At 42.7% G+C, this 17722-nt stretch overlaps 1 protein-coding gene across 1 annotated transcript in view; it reads right to left on the bottom strand.

Annotated features, from left to right (window-relative positions):
- The window catches only part of SMAD9 (SMAD family member 9), a 43646-nt gene that overhangs the window by 13069 nt on the left and 12855 nt on the right, over nucleotides 1–17722 (bottom strand). The window contains exons 2-5 of the mRNA XM_054654867.2: nucleotides 15113–15744; nucleotides 8532–8789; nucleotides 5664–5801; nucleotides 3645–3866 (exon numbers count right to left, since the gene is read on the bottom strand). Of these exons, the coding sequence (XP_054510842.1) occupies nucleotides 3645–3866; nucleotides 5664–5801; nucleotides 8532–8789; nucleotides 15113–15524 (1030 nt within the window). The 5' untranslated portion in view covers nucleotides 15525–15744. The remainder of the gene's footprint in view (nucleotides 1–3644; nucleotides 3867–5663; nucleotides 5802–8531; nucleotides 8790–15112; nucleotides 15745–17722) is intronic.

The raw sequence follows: 17722 nt of genomic DNA, 5'->3' as shown, positions 1-17722 counted from the left end.
TTGACTGTGACTTGGGGAAATTAAGATGGAAGCACTTCTATCCCTTCAAATATTCTGATCCACCAAGGATATCTGCTTGCATGAAAACATACCTGAACTGGTGGGAGAATTTATCTTAGCCTAATTCAGCAATCTTGAATTTGGGGATCATCTGTAAGATGATAACTGTGTAGATGCCTTCTCTAGCTGATAGCTAGAGAGAGGCACTGTGACCAGATGATTCACTCCATCTGCTACAGAGTGCAGGCTCAGAGCCAGCTTAATGCCATGGAAGTCTGTGCAGGTGCTGAAAGGGCTCTCCCATTCCCTGCCCCTGCTGACACACCTGCTTTCATGCTGGCAGCAACAGCTGAGGATTGGGCTGCTGTCCAGGCTGAGGAACTGAACCAGCTAATAAACTTAAAAACAAACAAAACAAAATTTATTTTCAGTGAGATCTTGTGAGATCTTTATCAGTATAAGTGTGGCAATGGGGACCTTGACTGCTTGAAAAGTGAGCATGAAAACTGCTTGAAAAGTGAGCATGAAGCCACAACCTGAAAGGGGACAAGTCATCCTGTGAAAATGCCCAGTCACCCTTCCCATGGCTAGATTAGGGGAAATGAATGCTTCCCAGGGCCAAGAGAGGTGGAAAAACTCAATTCTTTGATCTTGTAAAAACCACCACTACATAAAAATAAAATCCTCCTCTCTAATACTAGGCATGCTCTTCAGACACACACAAATGTTCACAGAGCCTCAGTAGACTGCCTGCAAAGCTACTGGTAACTGTGCTTTAATAATGCAGCTGTAATTAGTTTTATTCCTGCTGTCTTTCATACAAACAGACTGGTTACATATTCCCAGTCTGTTCATCATTCTGCAGTCTTAACAACAAGGGGCAGCAGCACATCCTTAGGACAAAACCAGCCTCTAAACAGAAGTGGGAATGGCACAGGGGAAAGCAGGTTGAGTGGGAAAAGAATCTGGGAAAAAATACACTCTCCCATAGTCTTCCAGGGTGACTCAGATGGGAACCTTAAAACCTGTCTTCAAGCCATCACTTAACTTCTGAGCACCCACAAGATCTGAAATGAGCTGTGAGTGGCAGGGCTGTGGCTCAGAGCACACTCTGGTGCTGCACTGGGAACAGCAGTGACAGGAAAGCATCAGCTTCAACTGCACCAGGCACTGTGAGGTGCTGCACACCATGACTGTTACCACTTGATCTTCCTTCCCATGGAAATGGGCAAAAGGGAAGGACAGAAAGGAACTTGATAGAGTCCATATAGCTGTCTGAAATAATCAGATGAAGTAAGAACAGAGGGTAGGGAGAGAAGAATTAGGACGTAAATGTGCACCACATTTCAAATCTTCAGGAGAAGCTACTGACTGAGGGTCACCACAGGGGATGCTAAGGTGAAAAATTTTAAAGGCTGAGTTTTCAAAGTATATTAAGTAACCCATTTTCTGAGAAAAAATGAATGCTTTCAAAGGCATTGCCCAAACATTGTGCTACAATAACAAAAACATCAATGCCACTTCTGAAAGCAGAGAGGTTACAAATTGTTTTCTTCTTGTGAACTTTTTAAAAGCAGTAAATACAACACTGATCAGTGTGTATTCTTATTATTCTAGTACTCATTCACCAGAGGAAAGCACCCTAAAGGAAATCAAGCAGCTAAATACATATTTGTAGAAGACCAAATCAAAGGTCCATATGTTTTAGTGGTATTTCATTGCCTTTGCAGAAACTGAAAATTCAGCAGTCTCCAAGCATCCACATCTTTTTGACACTGATCAAAAGTTACTTTTTTGTCCTTGAAGTCTGACTGCTGAAACAGGTCCAATTGCTCGTATATGTTGCATTGTGTTCTGGATTGTTTTTAGCTTTGATGTGGTATTTCCAGGAAATGGTTTCATGCTGATACTCTAGATGACAATTCAATCACATATCCTTATCCTACTGAGCTAATCTTGTTTACTCACTCTTTTTTCTCCAGTGTTAACATGTGACAATTGTATCCATTTCAGCAGCTTTCATCTGTCCACCATGCCTTTGAACTATACGCTTCTGGAGCTGCTCTGTGCTCTTCTGCAGGCCTGCACTGGTGCCACTTCTATTCCACTTGTATATGTTTTTTTAGGATTTGCATAAACAGGGAAGAGCAGTAAAATTAAGGATCTCTGATATATTAAGCTCCTCTCTGGGCAATCTGCTCCCTTCCCTTGGGCACATTCCTAGTGTAGGACTTTAAAGGACTTCTAATCAATTAAGACAGATCTTCACATTTAAATGGATGAAGACCATTAGCATTTACCTAACTTTATTTCTGTTGTGTCTCCTCACCTTTTGGGGGCAGAAAGCCACAGACTGTCACATTGCCAAATGACAGCTGGGATCTTTTGTCATTCTTCTTTTAGGGCCAGGTTCGGCTTTGATCTACATCCCTCTGACAGCCTACATTGATAGGATGTAAAGCTTTGCTTTATTTTCTAAGTAAGTTAGAATTAGATGTACAACACATTTGCACTCCACACAACAAACCACTAAGGCACACACTTGTAGCATCTGCAACAAAAGTGTTTTTCATTCTGGGGAAAAGTGCAAGAGCTTAGCACAGCATTGCCTGCTCCAGCCTTCAGGTTCACTGCTGTTTGCAAAAAATGTATCACATTTGTCTCAGAGCTTCCTTGTATTCAGTCATTCAACACTAGACTATCAAGAGCCAATTAAAATATTGCTCTAGGCCTGGGAAATGAGGTGAGGTTGACAAGATAATAGGAGTGGAACAATTAGAGTTAATTAGCCCAGTGGGAAATGCATTCCCAGGCAGCTACTGGTGAGAGGCTGGGTTGGCAAGATAATGAGTCTAGACTGGATGTACCAGAACAGGCGAAGCTTCATCTGCATGGAGAAGTGGCTGGCACAGGGCTTCTGACTCACCACCACAAACAACAGTAAGTTCTGGGGGAATATCAAACCCTACACAGCCCTGGGGAGCTGGGACAGAGTGTGTGTGGCCATGTGTGTCCAGGTGTGGTCTCCTCGTGCTTGGCCCCAGCAGCATGTCACATTGCATGCTGAGGGTATATGTACACCAGAGCTGGAGCACACAGAGCTGCACCAGCAGCTGCTGGTGGGAGAATACAAACCTTAGTTTTACCAGTGAAAAGCTGACAAAGCAGGGAATCAGATTGGTGGGAGGTGGGGGGGAGGGGAAAGCAGCAAACACAATTCCACCAGAGTTCTTCAGCTAAGTAACTCAACTACTAAGTGTTTCATCCATCTCCCTTTGTTATTTGGTGGGAGGAGAAGCAGCCCTGAGGCACCAGCAATTATCCTTTTAGTGGCATTTAAATGGCAATATTCCCAGTTGCCAGAAGCTCTAATAAATAAAATGAAAATACATACTGCTAAATTAGAACACACAACTATAAACAACATTTTTCTCTTTGCTGGCCAAGTAAATAGCCTTTGTAAGGAGTTACTCTGTTGATTGTTATCCAGTCAGAAAAGAATCCATTGCTTTTCTTCTATTTCAGATGTCAAAGGTCTGATTTCAAGACAAGCACATCTGATGAATCAGATAGGTTTGTTCATGCAATGCATGGATCTTCTGAGCTCTGAATATTATTCCTGAGGAGAGGGGATTTCCTCTTACCTTTTCCTATGTGTCTCCTGGTGTTTTCTATAGTAGAATTGCGGTTTACATTTGAGAGCAGACCCAGGCAGAACCTGTTTTTGTTATTTGAAGGATCTGTAAATCCATCTATAAGGATACTTCTAGAGGAGGCCTGGAAAGTCTCCCCTACCCGGTTGTTGAGTTCATAGTAGGCAACTGAGCACCAGTGTTGGGGTTCCTCATAACAAACAGGCCGAAAGTCTGTAGGAGATAAAATTAGGAAGCTGCTCAGGTTACAGCATATTTTTTAAACAATCTTTCTCTGTTTTCTTTCATTCCCTCCCACTCTCAGCCCCCCATCTCTTTATCTAAACAGTCACTTATGTCATACTTTATCCCAACAGAAGCTCCATTGCTTCTTGATTTTATGACTGAAGTACCAAACATGCAAAAGGTTGGTGCATCAGCTTAACTCTAAGCCTCGAGGAGCCCCACTTCTTCTTAAAAGTGGGAAACTCCACTGCATTAAATCAACCATACTGACAGTCCTTGCTGAACTGGGGCCCGAACTATACACTGAAAATAGTAAGGGATACATCTGCTCTGCACACCAGCAGGAGATAGGGATGACAGATGGGCTCAAAGCAAGTCAAAACTGAGCCAAGTTTTTGGTATTAGGCCTTCAGCCTAATACCAAACTCTGGAGTTCAGAAGTAATAAATCACTCCAATTTTTGCACGCTTTCAGGCTTTCCGTTTCCATGTGGAACTGTAAGCAGAAATGTCAGCAAGGTCATTTCTTTTGGATATATCCCTGCTCAGGTTTTCTAAGTCAGAGACAGAGAAAGATTCAAAAATGTAACAGAATCTCTGAGCCTCATTTGTCCTACAGGAATTAGTAGGAAACTTTATCCTGCCTGCTCACCACAGGCATGTGAGCCCGCCTGCCCCCAGAGCACCTCTGTGCATAACCTCTAATAAACTTCCAACTAATATTCACTAGGATAGTGATCAGGGATGGTAGGCTGTGATAAAGAGATTAAACTAGCTTGACAGTTTATTTATAAGTATTGGTGTCTGATAACTTGTTATTATCCAGCCATTCTGTGTCCCCATCCGTAATTAGCACTATCCCCTCACATTCCTTCTGCTCCAGTTCCATGCTAAATACACACTCCTCACTGTTTCAGAAGGCTGGCGATATTTTTTAAATGTGCATGTGTGTGCAGTGCTCAGTCCTCATTCTAGAAATAACACTTCTTTAGGAACACAATATGATGGACTAAAAGAACAACAGTGATTTTTCATTGCAGTAGCAGGAAGCCAAAGCAAAAGCCAGCAGAGGAATTCCATTTCCCCTTCCTACTCTGCAGCAACGGGCTCTCAATGGTGGGGGCATTAGCACTAGCCAGTACTAGCCCAAAGGTAGGAAAGGCCATCAAGAGGAGAGGTCATCAAGTTGTTTGAGGGGTGCAAGCAGGACCCCACACCCTTCTTTGACCATTAATGCCTCTCCCACTAAAGAATTCTTATAAGACAACAAAGACTTTGGAGTTCTGTCAAAATATCTTTGTACTCCACTAGAACACGTCCTTTCCTTTTCTAGCCAGCCAGAACCGTAACATTTATACAAAGATGGCAGTAAAAAGGCCCCTACCATAAGGCTTTAAAGTACTTGAAACCTAGAGCTGAAGGTGATAAAGAAATGAGTTCTGATATTGATAACGCTTTTGTGTTTTATATTGCCCCACCATCCCTGATTTGATATGTTTATCTTTACAATGTAGATAACAGTGTTTGCTTGCATTAACAGCTTTTTAACTGTAATAGTCCATTGATGCAAATAAGGTCTAAACTCTGTAACTTTGCACATAATTCATGGAAATATTACATCAACCTCTCCGGCTAGCTAATGGATGGGTCTAGCACACAGACTTACTGCAAAACTGACTGAAACTTATTATTACAGATCACTAACCCTTCATGTGCAAATAACAATTTTTTAAAACAATTTTTTTTTTAAAGTTTTTACTTAAAGAATAGTACAAATGGTATTTACTTTCAGCTTCTCCATCGGCAGATTTACCTCCATTGGGCAAAGACAACACTAGCTGACTTTCAGCTATTGCATCCATTGACCGTCCATTGTGGATTCCTGGAGGCTCTCTTGCATGGTAGGGCGGAGGTGGAGTTTCCACTACAGAAAGAAAGAAAAAAGAAAGGAGAAAGAAAGGAAGAAAGACACCTAAGTCAGTATGTTGGTAAATTCCTCCTGTTTTTTTCCTGGTGAGTATTTTACCACTTCAGTACTGTTTGGCTTGAGAAGACTGGAAAAAGCACAAATCTGAATCTGACTTCCCTTCAGTCTCCATATTAAGACCATTGCATGTTCAGCAAAGATGGGAAGGAAAAGCTGTCATGTTGGACATGCAGTGCTTGAAAGAGAGAGGGATGGTCACAACAGTGCCTCAGGCCTAGACCCATGTAAAATCAAGTTCTCTTAGGTTGTTACCCTAAGTAATGCAGTTTCTGTTATTTCCAGAATTCTGTCTTTAATTTAAAACTTGTGGAGGACCATTTAAGAGCAGAAACTAACTTTATTTCATCCTCTGGGAGAAATCTCTCTTTCTTCATAATATGTAAAAAAAGCTTATAGAAAGCTTTAGAAACCAGACTTGACAAAACTCCCTCCAGACTTGTCTTTTTCCCCCTTCCTACAAGGGAAGTTTGTCCCTCTCCTGGTTTGTTCAGTCTCCCATCAAAGAGCAATAGATGTCATGAAAACATTGGGAGGAAAAGTATCAAGTCACAACTGCTCAGCTCCTGATTTGTTTCATTTACAGCAACATGAGCTAGAAAACAGAAGGTGACTCTGCAATGGGGATTATCCAGAAAGGCTGGAGGCTTTAGAAAGCCAAATTAAAAAGGAATTCATTTTCATATTATAAAATGACAACATTCAGTGCATAAGCACTAAAAGTGTGTAGTTTTGCCTCATTTGAACAGAAACTCAATGAGCTTATATGAAAATTATAGCCATATACAAGCTTGCAGGACCAAGGGCCTCTCTAAGAAGGGTTTAACTTGGTTCCAGACTGAAATTCCCTCTTGTGTTTGGGGTCTGTTGTCTGGCCCTCAAAATGAAGCAACTTGATCCGGAGTGGATAACTAAGAACTGTACCATGAGACAACCACTGAATCTTCCAAGTAAGCCATGTTATTCTATTCTATTTAAGCACTGTTCAGGACCTAGGAATTTCATACACTATATGATATTTCTAACACTTAGATGACATAACCCTCCAACAAAAAACAGTAAAACAGAGTCAAGAAATAGTGAAAGAGAAAATAAGTTACAGAAAGGAATATAATCACAGAATCATGTGGTTATATGGACATTTTTAATGTCTGCTCCTAAACTAGTCACATTTAGGTCTCCTTATATCCACTAAAGAAAAATAGGAACCTGCAGACACAGTGTATTGGACATATACCAGAAGATGCAATGAATCTTTTTCTAGGAGTGTCTGTTTTCCTCCACTGGTTACAGGGAGAGTATAGACAATTCCATCAGACACAGAAACCTGCATTGCTGACATCTGTATTTGGTCACAGCAATCCCTCTCAAGGTTCTTGATGTAACTCCAGTTTGCTTTAGATAGCCTTCCATCCCTAATTGTTACACAGGCAAATTATGCTTATCAGTATGCTATGTGCTATGATATACTGAAGCTCAGGTTGAGCCACTTCCATTATTAAGTAGCTTTGAGAGGTCCCAAGTTCAGTTAAATGCACGAGTCAGAGTCATTACACAGCTGGAATGGGCCTGATTTACCTGTCAGGACCAGCTCCATTGAATCCAACCTAGTTACACACAGGAGAAAGAAAAATATTGGCAAGACAAACAAGTCTTGCTACTTGATGAAATGTTTCAGTGTTGCTAAATATGATATAATCAGAAATAGAGATCTAGAGAAGAAATGAATGAAGGCACATTCAATGAATGAAGAGGGAAGGAAAAACATCATACTGTGTTGAAAGTATTCAATTTAAAAGGAAGTTCAAATGCTACAAAAACCTTGTAAAATAAACTTCTTTCTTAAAATGAAATAGGCATATCATTAAGGACCTGAATTTAAATGCTTCATAGTTAAGATGCTAAAATCTTAAATTACAAGATTCTGACCTGAATTCATCTTTGTGAAAAAGCTGACATAACTGAAACTGCTTGAAAGTTAAAGTGCTGAAGTGAATCTGAACCGTGTTTTGATATTAAAACTAGCTCTTAACTGTGTTGCATTAGCAACAAAAGCACAGTTAAATTTTCAGGTAACTAGAGCTGTACTAAGTCAGGAGTTCACAACACAAACAATCTGAGTGATATAAGCCTGTTAATCTCAGAACTGTGGAACATGTTCCAAAGTCACAGGAACTTGCTGTGACTTTTCCAAGTGTTGGCCAGATTGTTAAACACCTTAATGTTCTGAAATTTATACAGTCAGTAGGATTCCCATAAACTTAAAAAGCTTTCTGCACACCAGTTTCCTCATTTTATCCTCTCTCCTTGATGGAGTTTCTAAAGGTTCTGACCCTGACCATCCTAGGTCCCTAACTTAGGTCTTGCAAGTGCCCTTTTCTGCCACACCTGCTTCTCTCTTCAGTTTTTTCCCCAGAGTAATCATGACATCACACCCAGGCACTTCTAGGAGCAGGACAACTACAGTTCTCAATCTCTTGAGCATCTGTCAGAAGGACTGAGAGACAGTATACGGGAGACAGTCACGAGAAATCACATTCCAAGTCCATTCTATCCAACAGTTCAATCTGCAGCTACAGTCTGTGGGGGAGCACAGAATTGTCACCTGACCCCAGGCCCTGTCACAACCCTCAAATGCCTCAGTGAGGGTGTCCCAAAGCTCATTCTTACCTGTGAGCTGATAGGGACTTCCTGGTCCAGAAGAGCTTTCTGGCGAGTTGGGGTAGCTGATGCTGTTAGGTGACTGGGAGAACATGTGGCTGGGGGATGATGGGAAAGGGGTGCATGGAGGATGCTGGAAAGAATCCGGGTAAGTGGCATTGTGCGGCATCAGTGGCTCGCTGTGCAGAGAAGTGTTTCGAAACTTGGCAAGGAGGCTGAGGTGAGGGTTAAATTCACTGTGTCTTGGAACAAGTACAGGAGGTAGGACTGGAAACAAAAACAGCAGAAAAAAATGGTTAAAGCTGTGTTCTCGAAAGTATATCTTGTTGTAAGTTAAAAAGAGGCATATTCCATGCATCTCAAATATTGATGTCTGCATACAAGTCATTGAAGAGTAACAAACCTGTCCAAACCCAAGAATCAAAAGCTGAATTCTTGGACATTTTTCTCCAGATCTGAAGCCAGTTACAGCAGTTCCACATGCAAAATAAGGAATCTTGACTTGAGCAAGTACCATAAAATTCATAAATACAGCACATCTCTCCCTTTCAAAATTACCTATTCCTCCCTTCTTCAAAAACTGAGCACATCATAAGTTTTCTAAATATTATCACCAGGATGTGCCAAATTCACAGCCAAGTTTAATAACAATTAATAGTGCTCTACAATACACTACATATTTTACTACCAGCATGTTACAGATGGGCAAAAAGAAGTAGAGACCTGAGGCCAGACACCAGATCTAAAATGTTGTCAGGTACTTGAAAATGCTGCCAGACAGACAGTAGGATCTTTGAAAGGAAATGTAAATGGCAATTCAAACATTGCAGCAATATCAATTTGGGTCTTGCAATATAGTTAGAAAAGATCTAGTGTAAGAAGGCATATGTCAGTGGCTGGTATTTAAGACATGAAAAATGAGGGCCAGAAAATGAAATCCAAATTAACCCATTTAAAAATTAGTCTAGTAGAAGATATTGCCTATCCACAAACTCCATTTTCATCTCACACTGTCAGTGCTGCTAACAGCATTGCCCCTTTGAGAAACCCAAAACTGATCCAAATTACTTTGGATTCTGACATGAGAAGCAAGAGTAGAATTAAGACTCAAAACACCTTGAAAATCTTGAATAGTGAGATACCTATGGAGATGCAGTCCCTAGGCTGGAACACAAGGAGGCTTGCGGAATAATTTTCAATATGAGAGTTCAACCTGAAGCTTTAACTGTGTCTTCCATAGTCCTTGGTGGGAAGAGCAGCCCCTACAATGGGTGATTCCTGTACCCCAAGATTTCTCTGTTAGTTACTAGCTCACATAATGCCTAGTTATCTTAGTTAAGGCTTTCAACACAGGTAGGGGGAACAAATTCCTGGTTGGTATCATGCAGATCTAAAAGCCACCAAAGAAGATAAGGAGGCAATTTGAGTTATTGTGAGAAGGATGAATTGTCCCAGCATCAGGGACAATTCAGCAGGCTTGTATTGACTGACCTAGTATCCAGAGTTCCTCTGGCCTAAAACCCAGCAGCACATCATCTTCCAGTCTATCCTTACTAGTTTATGGAAACAAATAGCAATGTACACTCTTGTTTTTAAATGTTGATGGGAATATACAGTTTGAACATGTTTTAACATATTGCTTGGGCCAAAAAACCATCTATGTAAGGCAAATTATTTTTAGGTAGGTTAGCTAACAACTTTTAATTATAGCAAACTCTCATTTATCCAGCTTAATGAAAGAGTGGAAAAATTGCTATTGAATAAAGCAAATAATGTATGGATAATGCAAAACATGTGCATGAGAAGAGGCTGTAGGAACTCTGCTTGGAATTCACATTCAAATCAGCTGCTCAGAGAGCTGGGGCATTTACAGTGCCTGGTACCAACAATGGGTTCACAGCTTCTTGCTCAATGTAGCACCATGCTGCAGTAGAGGCGGGGTTAAACAACTTGTCTGCCCACCCACTGGAATATACCACTGGGAATCTGCTGGTCACCCATGACCTGAAGAACTGAGCCCTAACACTGCAAAAGATTGGACTGATGGCAGGGAGTTCACTGCAGAAGTTATCTTCTCCTCTGCCCGGAAACACAGGCACTGACATACCTGTTAAGACACCACACATACATGGTTCTCTGGCCCAATGCATTGCTAATTAGCCTCTGGCCAGGACAAGGACTGGTGCTCTGGAGACTATTTTCTTTCCTTCTATCTCTCATATGCCCCTGTTTGTGGCATGAAGAGTCTGCTGCCACTTTCTTAAGTCATTTGGTAGAGAAAGGTTTTTTTGCTTCTTTACTGTTCTTTTAGCTTTAAACATCCAGGTAGGACTCTTACAGGCAATACAAGTATTCACATCTGGAATGCACTGCCCAGTCCCCTGTGCATCTCTTAACAGCCAGTGGAGAGGAATAAACTCTTTAACTGCTATATATTGGGACAAGACCAATACCATCACTGCAGATATAGTTTTGGTGAGCTGTATTCCTCCCATCCCATGCTCCTGTGAACAGCTCCAGGCTGTGAGCTGTTGCTGCTTCTGGAGTTTTCCTTTGTTGCTTCTGGAGTTTTCCACAGCAGCTCCATGAAACTGGTATGATGCTTGTCAGGTCTGATGCTGATCAGCCAGCTCTGACCAACAGCCTTCAAAAATGAGGAGCTGGAGATCCCTTGGCACCCAGCAGAGGTGCTGAGCAAGGGGCAGCTGTGTGCAGCAATGTCCTGCAGTGTTGAGAGGCCGACTGTGGGCACCACAGCTGAGGGAGTTGCTTCCTTCAGCCCTGTGAGAACTCAACTCCTTCTCTAAATGAAAGCTGAGAATCCGGATGTGTGAACAGCGCTTGCCAGGGAAAGCCTTTGATTTGCCTTGAGTGAGTCAGCAGGAAGAATTTTCAAGCCTTGAACTCCTTCCCGGCTCTGACCATGGCACTCTTAATTTCTGCTCTGCTGAACAGTTTGTTTGCCACCTCACTCACTCTTTCCACTGACTGTTCTGTGACTGCCTAGAGGGATAAAGGCTCTGTGGTGGGGAGGCATTCTGAGATGTTCTTGTTTGTGGCTAAGAGTATCCCCCAGGGCCTCGTTCTCCTTGTTCTTTCGGTAACATGTCACTCTCCAGGGCTCAACCACTCTGAAGGAAGTGTGACCAGAGGCATAAAACTGAGTAACTGAATGTGTTGGCACCTGTCTGTCCTCATAAATTACCCACATTTTCTCCACTCATTGGGGCCCTTTTCTTCTATGTGCTACTGTCCACCAAGAGCCAGAGGTGGATTCTCCCTTCTATGCATGCTCAAGTGTTGATGATCTTTGTTCAACTGAAGACAAATATGGTCATGTCCTAAGTCCTGCCACCTCTTTTCATCCCTTTCTCTCATTCCCTTTAGCTTAAACAGTTCTTGCTGGGAACCTGGCTGTGCCTGTGACTTCAGATGCTAGCAAGCAAACTTCTGTGCCTCATTTTAATTTCAGGTACAACATCCACACTGCGATTTCTCACACATTAATCCATCTCCGCATAGTTTACTACTTTTGGAGACCACTCTCCAGTGAGATCCATCTCTTCCCTGTGCCCATGGCTACTCCCAAACACACGACCAACAGTGAAGCCATCAGATGGTCTTCCACCTTGCAGGCTATCACATCTTAGTCCCACTCAGGCTTCATGAAAGCAGTCAGTTAGTCTAAGTCAAAAATTCTCCTGTCCACAGCAATGGTGCACCCTCAAATTTACAGTACTTACATATGAATGATCTCTTATAAAAACGATAGGGTACATGTTTAGGCAGCTTCTGCTGACAACAAACCAGAGAAAAGCTCTGGTCTGGTCAACAAACCACTGAGAAGCTCTTCAAAGGCAACAATGAAGGGGGAAGCAGAGCATAACCAACATACCTACCTCTTTCAGATTAGGTGGCCATCTCCTCTCTGAAGTGGGATGTTGCACACATAGAGGAAATATTTTCTGCTTTTTTTTTCCTAAGTGGCACCTGCTATTCAGCAGACCTGAGAAGAAATCTGCCAGGAATAGTTGTAGCAGCAATAAAAGCCATGTGTAATCTGTGCAGTTTCAGTAGCAGAGCCTAAAATGGGACTGGGCAGCCTGAGGACACAGCAGTGGTAATGAAATCCCTGAATCTCTGACCAGATTTCAAAGCTGTACTCTAGTAACAGAGAATTTGCCAGGCTGTCAAAGAAAGGATGAGGCCCTCCCATCTTGGACACAGCTCATTCATTCTGGATTGAAGTTAGTGGATCTGGTCATGGAGTGGTTGACTCAGCAACAAAGACTGCAGTGATGGAAAATGATCCCCAAAAGGGTGGACATTCGTATGAAAATAATGCTGGTATGTGGATTATAAAAAATACAGTGTTGACTTATTCAGTGAGGGATTCTTTAGCACCAGAGGATGAAACTCAGAGAATCTCATACAAAACTAAAATCACTAACAGCCAAGATGCAGATTTCCTGAAGTTAAAAGAGGACTGTTGTTTAAACAGACTGGCACCTAAATCAACCACTCCCAGCCTTTTCTGTGGTGATCTCACTGCTGCCACTTTCTCATGAAGCTCATTTGTTCTCTTGCCTTGCCAACACCTCCTTGCAGCACTGCTTTCTAACTGGAGCTGCATTGGAGCTGTGAGCTTAAGCTTCTGAGTTGTGCCTGTAAGCAGAGTTGTAGGAGTGAATACAACAGCCTGAGAGCAATTCCTGGGTCCTGTGGAGGACTGGTACAGCACAGCTCACAGTTGCACTCACTTTCACCTCCAGAACAAGTTGGCCAAGTCCAAAGTGCCCAAAGTCCCTCCTGTGGGCTAACTGCACTCTGAGAGCTGCTAGTCCACACAAGTCCACATGGGTGAAAGCTGTTCCTGGGATCATGTTACCAATTCAGTAGTACCCAGACCTGCACCTTGTCCCCTTCTACTTTACTAGCACAGATACTGCCAGTCTGCTGCACAGACAGACAATAGAGACATGTTCACAGCTGAAAGCTTCTGAGTTTCAGGATCAGAACAACAAGCTTTGGCAGCCATTTAGCAGCTGCTGGACTATTCCATTAGCAGTGTTAGCTGGCACTGAACAGATGAGAAAACCAGGGTTGAAGTCAGCACTGTTCAGTGCTGTCAGCTTTGAGGAGACTCCATTAAATGCACCAAAGTTACACCAGAAGAAATAAGACACGAAAGACTGCAGCCTGCAAATAAAGAAGTGCAATAAACCAAAAAATGGGATATTTTATGAGCATCTTTTCTTAAATTATTGAAAAGTTTACTTTAGCAAGGTGTGAGATCAGCTTTTTCCACCAAAAACTGTTGACAACAAGCGCCACTCAGTGTAGCTATAAAACATAAAAGTTTTGACAATGTTTACAGCAGACTGGATGCACCTTCACAATGACAGCTCTGCTGCACTGGAAGGATTATCAGAAGAGGAAGCAGCCCCTGGTGTTTAACAAATGTTAACAAATGTCTTTCCCTTATTTCATCTGTGGGAAAAGAAACATCCCACGGTTCACTTATCTGATCCGAATGTCACCTCAGAGTAAAATTCATGCCAGACAAGGAGTAATCTCAGAATAAAAAGTATACACTTACCAACCGTATCCATTAGTAAATTAAATTACCGTGATTTTTGGCAGTAAGGGAGAGCTAGGTTAGATATTAGAAATCATTTTGAACTGTAAGGATAGAAAAGCAATAGCTTCACTTGCCTGGGGAGGCTGTAGAGCCTTAATCACAGGGGATTTTTAGAGCTTATTAGGAAATATCTGTCAGGAACGTACCTGGTAATTTCGTTTGGTTCAGGAGTCTGGGCAGAGGAAAACAGGATGACTGCTCAAGACCTTTGCCAGCCCTGTCTTCCAAGATCCCTTATAGAAGTCAACACTGAACACTACAATTTTTTAACAGCTGTTTCATTGACATAAAGTCCAATTAAATGACCTTTCAGTGAGGTCATAAGTTTTTAGTGCAGTCCAAAGAGGGTTATCAGTAGAAAATGTCAAAGTTTTATGGGAACCTGATGGATTTATTTCACATAAACTCTCCATTTAGGTAAGTAAATCCCACTTAAGGCAGTCCACCAGGTATTTTAGGAAGAATCAACTGACCTGGTTTCGTATTCACTGCAAAATATGCCATTTTACTGCAACTCTTATCTTTAAAGAGAGAGCTAGTGTTTCCTGGGGCTTAATGAATCAACTGTTGGTTTTCAGTGAGACATAAATCTCACCATGGTGGTGAGGCCAGGCTGGTGCCCAGACTTCATGTAAACCAGTTCAGACAGGGAGGATTCAGGACCCACGTCCAGGGAGAGGAAGCTGCTTTCAGCACCTTGGACAAGATCCGGGTGCCCTCAGGGGTCCGACGGGACTCAGACCCCAACGGTAGAGGGGCTCTTGCTCCCTCCCTAGTCCTGGCTGCCAGAGCTATGATAGCAGCAGGCAGGGTAAGACCCAAGATCCTTCCATCAGATGGAACCTGCCTTTTCACATTTCAGAGCACTGCTGTAGGATGCACCAAGACTAGACCTGCCGGAGCAAGAGCTAACGCAGAGATGCGAATCATATGCAGATGACATAATTACCTGGGGTTTCCACCCGCCGGTAATGGTAGGGGTTGATGCACACTTCTTTCTGTTTCGAGCCAAAAGGGAACTCACAACATTCCAGTGGTTTCAATTCATGGTGAGATTGTAAGTCAGGCCAGCGCCACACTCTGCAGTATATGACATGGGGAAGCCCCTTGCGGTGGGACACCTGCAGCCGCCCGTCCAAGGAACGTGGGATCGTGACGCATTTACTGGGCTGACCCGGGCAGCTCAGAGCCCTCTCCAGTTCTTCCATGGCTCCTTTTTTCTTCTTTAACTTCTTCACCAAGGAATCAACAGCTTTTTCTGCCCACTTTTCTTCTTCATCTCCTTGTTTCCAGCCCAGCAGCCTTTTCACTGCGGGGCTGGTGAAGGAGAACAAGGAGCTGATAGGGGTGCTGGAGTGCATAAGAAGCAGAGATTGTGCACGAACCTCAAGGGAAGCACAAACTGTTCTCCTGCTTTGCAAGGCGTGCACGGCGTTTCCACAGTGCTGTGATGGACACTTCCTTCAGTGGAATGAAGGAAGAGAGGTTCTTTCACACGTATGTTTTTGTAGTCTTAGGCACAAGTAGTCCAACAGGGTGGGTCTCAGAACTTTCCAAACATCAAGAAACTGCTGATGAAGCCTGGAACAGCAACACAATACATGGTTAGGCTTCACACACTATTTCCATTGTTCCTTCAATAAAATGTTTTGAAAGAGAAATCATTCAAAATGTGTAGTTAATTTTCAGTGGTTTTCTGTTTGGTTTTTAATGTTTATTTTGGGCCCAAGCCTCTCTTCCACACTATCCACCCCACTCATTTTAGAGTTGGGGATTTCATGGAAATTGTAAAGTATCCAGTCACTTCAACTTGTGTTTAGAGTTTAATGCACCAGGCAAATGGTTGCAGGACTAAGACTATTATTAGTACAAAATAAAATTTACCCTCTTTTTTATATGCTGGTAGCTGTAGGTTCAGCTCAATCCTCTTCTATGAAAATAAATCTGTGATATCAAATTCTATGGAAGCAATGAGTAGAACACTGTTCTGATTTCAACTTGCTCTCTGCCACTACAATCTCACTGTACTGACAAGAGTTGTAAAATATTAACTGCAAAATTAATTTAAACTTCTCCTAGATTTCATTTAAGGCTTTTGAAATATTTATTAGTATTCTCTAAACTTATTTATATTTTCTTACATGGAAGAGAAAAGTCTTTTTTGCCTATACAGTCTGTTTCTCTCTCATCAACAGTTCACAGCTTTCTGGATCCAAATCATAGACTTTTGGACAGTTTGTGCTGGATGGATCCTGAGAGGATGGATCCTGAGTTATTTTTGCTAGGAGTTGCTACATCTGACAAAGTCCAAGAGAAAGAGTTTAGCTCTTGAGGGCTTTTGCGTTTTTTTTTCTCGTATAGCTGGAGCCAGTCTAATTTTAGCTGAAAATTACATATTTCCACTGACTGGAACTCTGAGGAAAAAATGTCCTTGTATGTCAAGCTATTTACTGCTTTAAATATATTTCATGGACCCCCTGTGCAAAGCAAGTCCAAAAAGTCTGAACTACACAGAGGGCACTTAAAATAAGTGATGGGGTCAGCTTGCAAATCGATGCCTCTCCATTTGGAGAGCAGCAGCTCCATGACTGCCCTATTCCACCCCTGTGGACCTTTTTGCCCCACCAATAAAGGTCTGCTCCCGGTCCTCAGCACCACTTAGATGCAGCCACTGGGGAGACAGATATTGCCCAGCACAGGGAATGGCAGAGCTTCATAAACCATGTTTTGTGCAATTTCCTTGAATATACAGGTCTTGTAAGAGTTCAGAGGGCACCTGGGGACACAGGCATAGGTACAACACAGTGAGGCAGGAGGCCAATCCCAAGTACCGGTTCTTTGGCATACTTGGATACCCTCGGTGCCACGGAGCTCTGGAGCATGCTGCAGTGTGAGCACACATGGCCCAGGGCAGCACAGCCTCTTGGACAGGCTGTGATGTTTACTGAGGACCAAAGACTGCCTAGAGCTGTTTTTCTCCCAGCTCTTCTGTTTTGTTCTCATGCCCATCCCTATGCCCCACTGCATTTCCCTTTGAGAGATGCCCATCACTGAGAAATGCAGATACATGGAAACATAACAAGCTTTTTCCCTTCCTCCACAACAGCAGCAGTGGTGGGGGAAGGAGCTCAAAGTCCCAAAAGCCTTGCACTGCACTAGGAGGATGGAAGAACTTGGCCCCACAGAAGAGAAATCATGAAAGCAACTCTTTGGCAGCAGCTGCTCTTCCCCCAAGACTTTCATATGCCAAGCACCATAAAAACATGCACAGAGGAACTACAAAACAGGGAAGCAGAACAGGCACACCTTGCTTCAGGCACCCACCAGAGCACTGAGCTCTGGCTTCTGCAATTTCTACATTATCAACTTATGTGTGTGTCCATTTGTCCCCGACTGTCAAGAGGGGCTCTTGACAGAGCACGGCAGAAACCCCATCACTCATGCCCTTCATCAGTCAAAGATCAATTCCACGGGACTGTGGAAACCTGTCCCACCATACAAAAAGAACATTCAGATTCCAGATTTTTTTCCCTGCTCTATATTAGTAGTTCCAATGACC

This window comes from Agelaius phoeniceus, chromosome 2 (genome assembly GCF_051311805.1).
Source record: "Agelaius phoeniceus isolate bAgePho1 chromosome 2, bAgePho1.hap1, whole genome shotgun sequence".
In the NCBI taxonomy this organism is placed as follows: Eukaryota; Metazoa; Chordata; class Aves; order Passeriformes; family Icteridae; genus Agelaius; species Agelaius phoeniceus.
The sequence above is the reverse complement of the archived record's forward strand: the minus strand, read 5'-3'. Positions and strand labels throughout refer to the sequence as shown.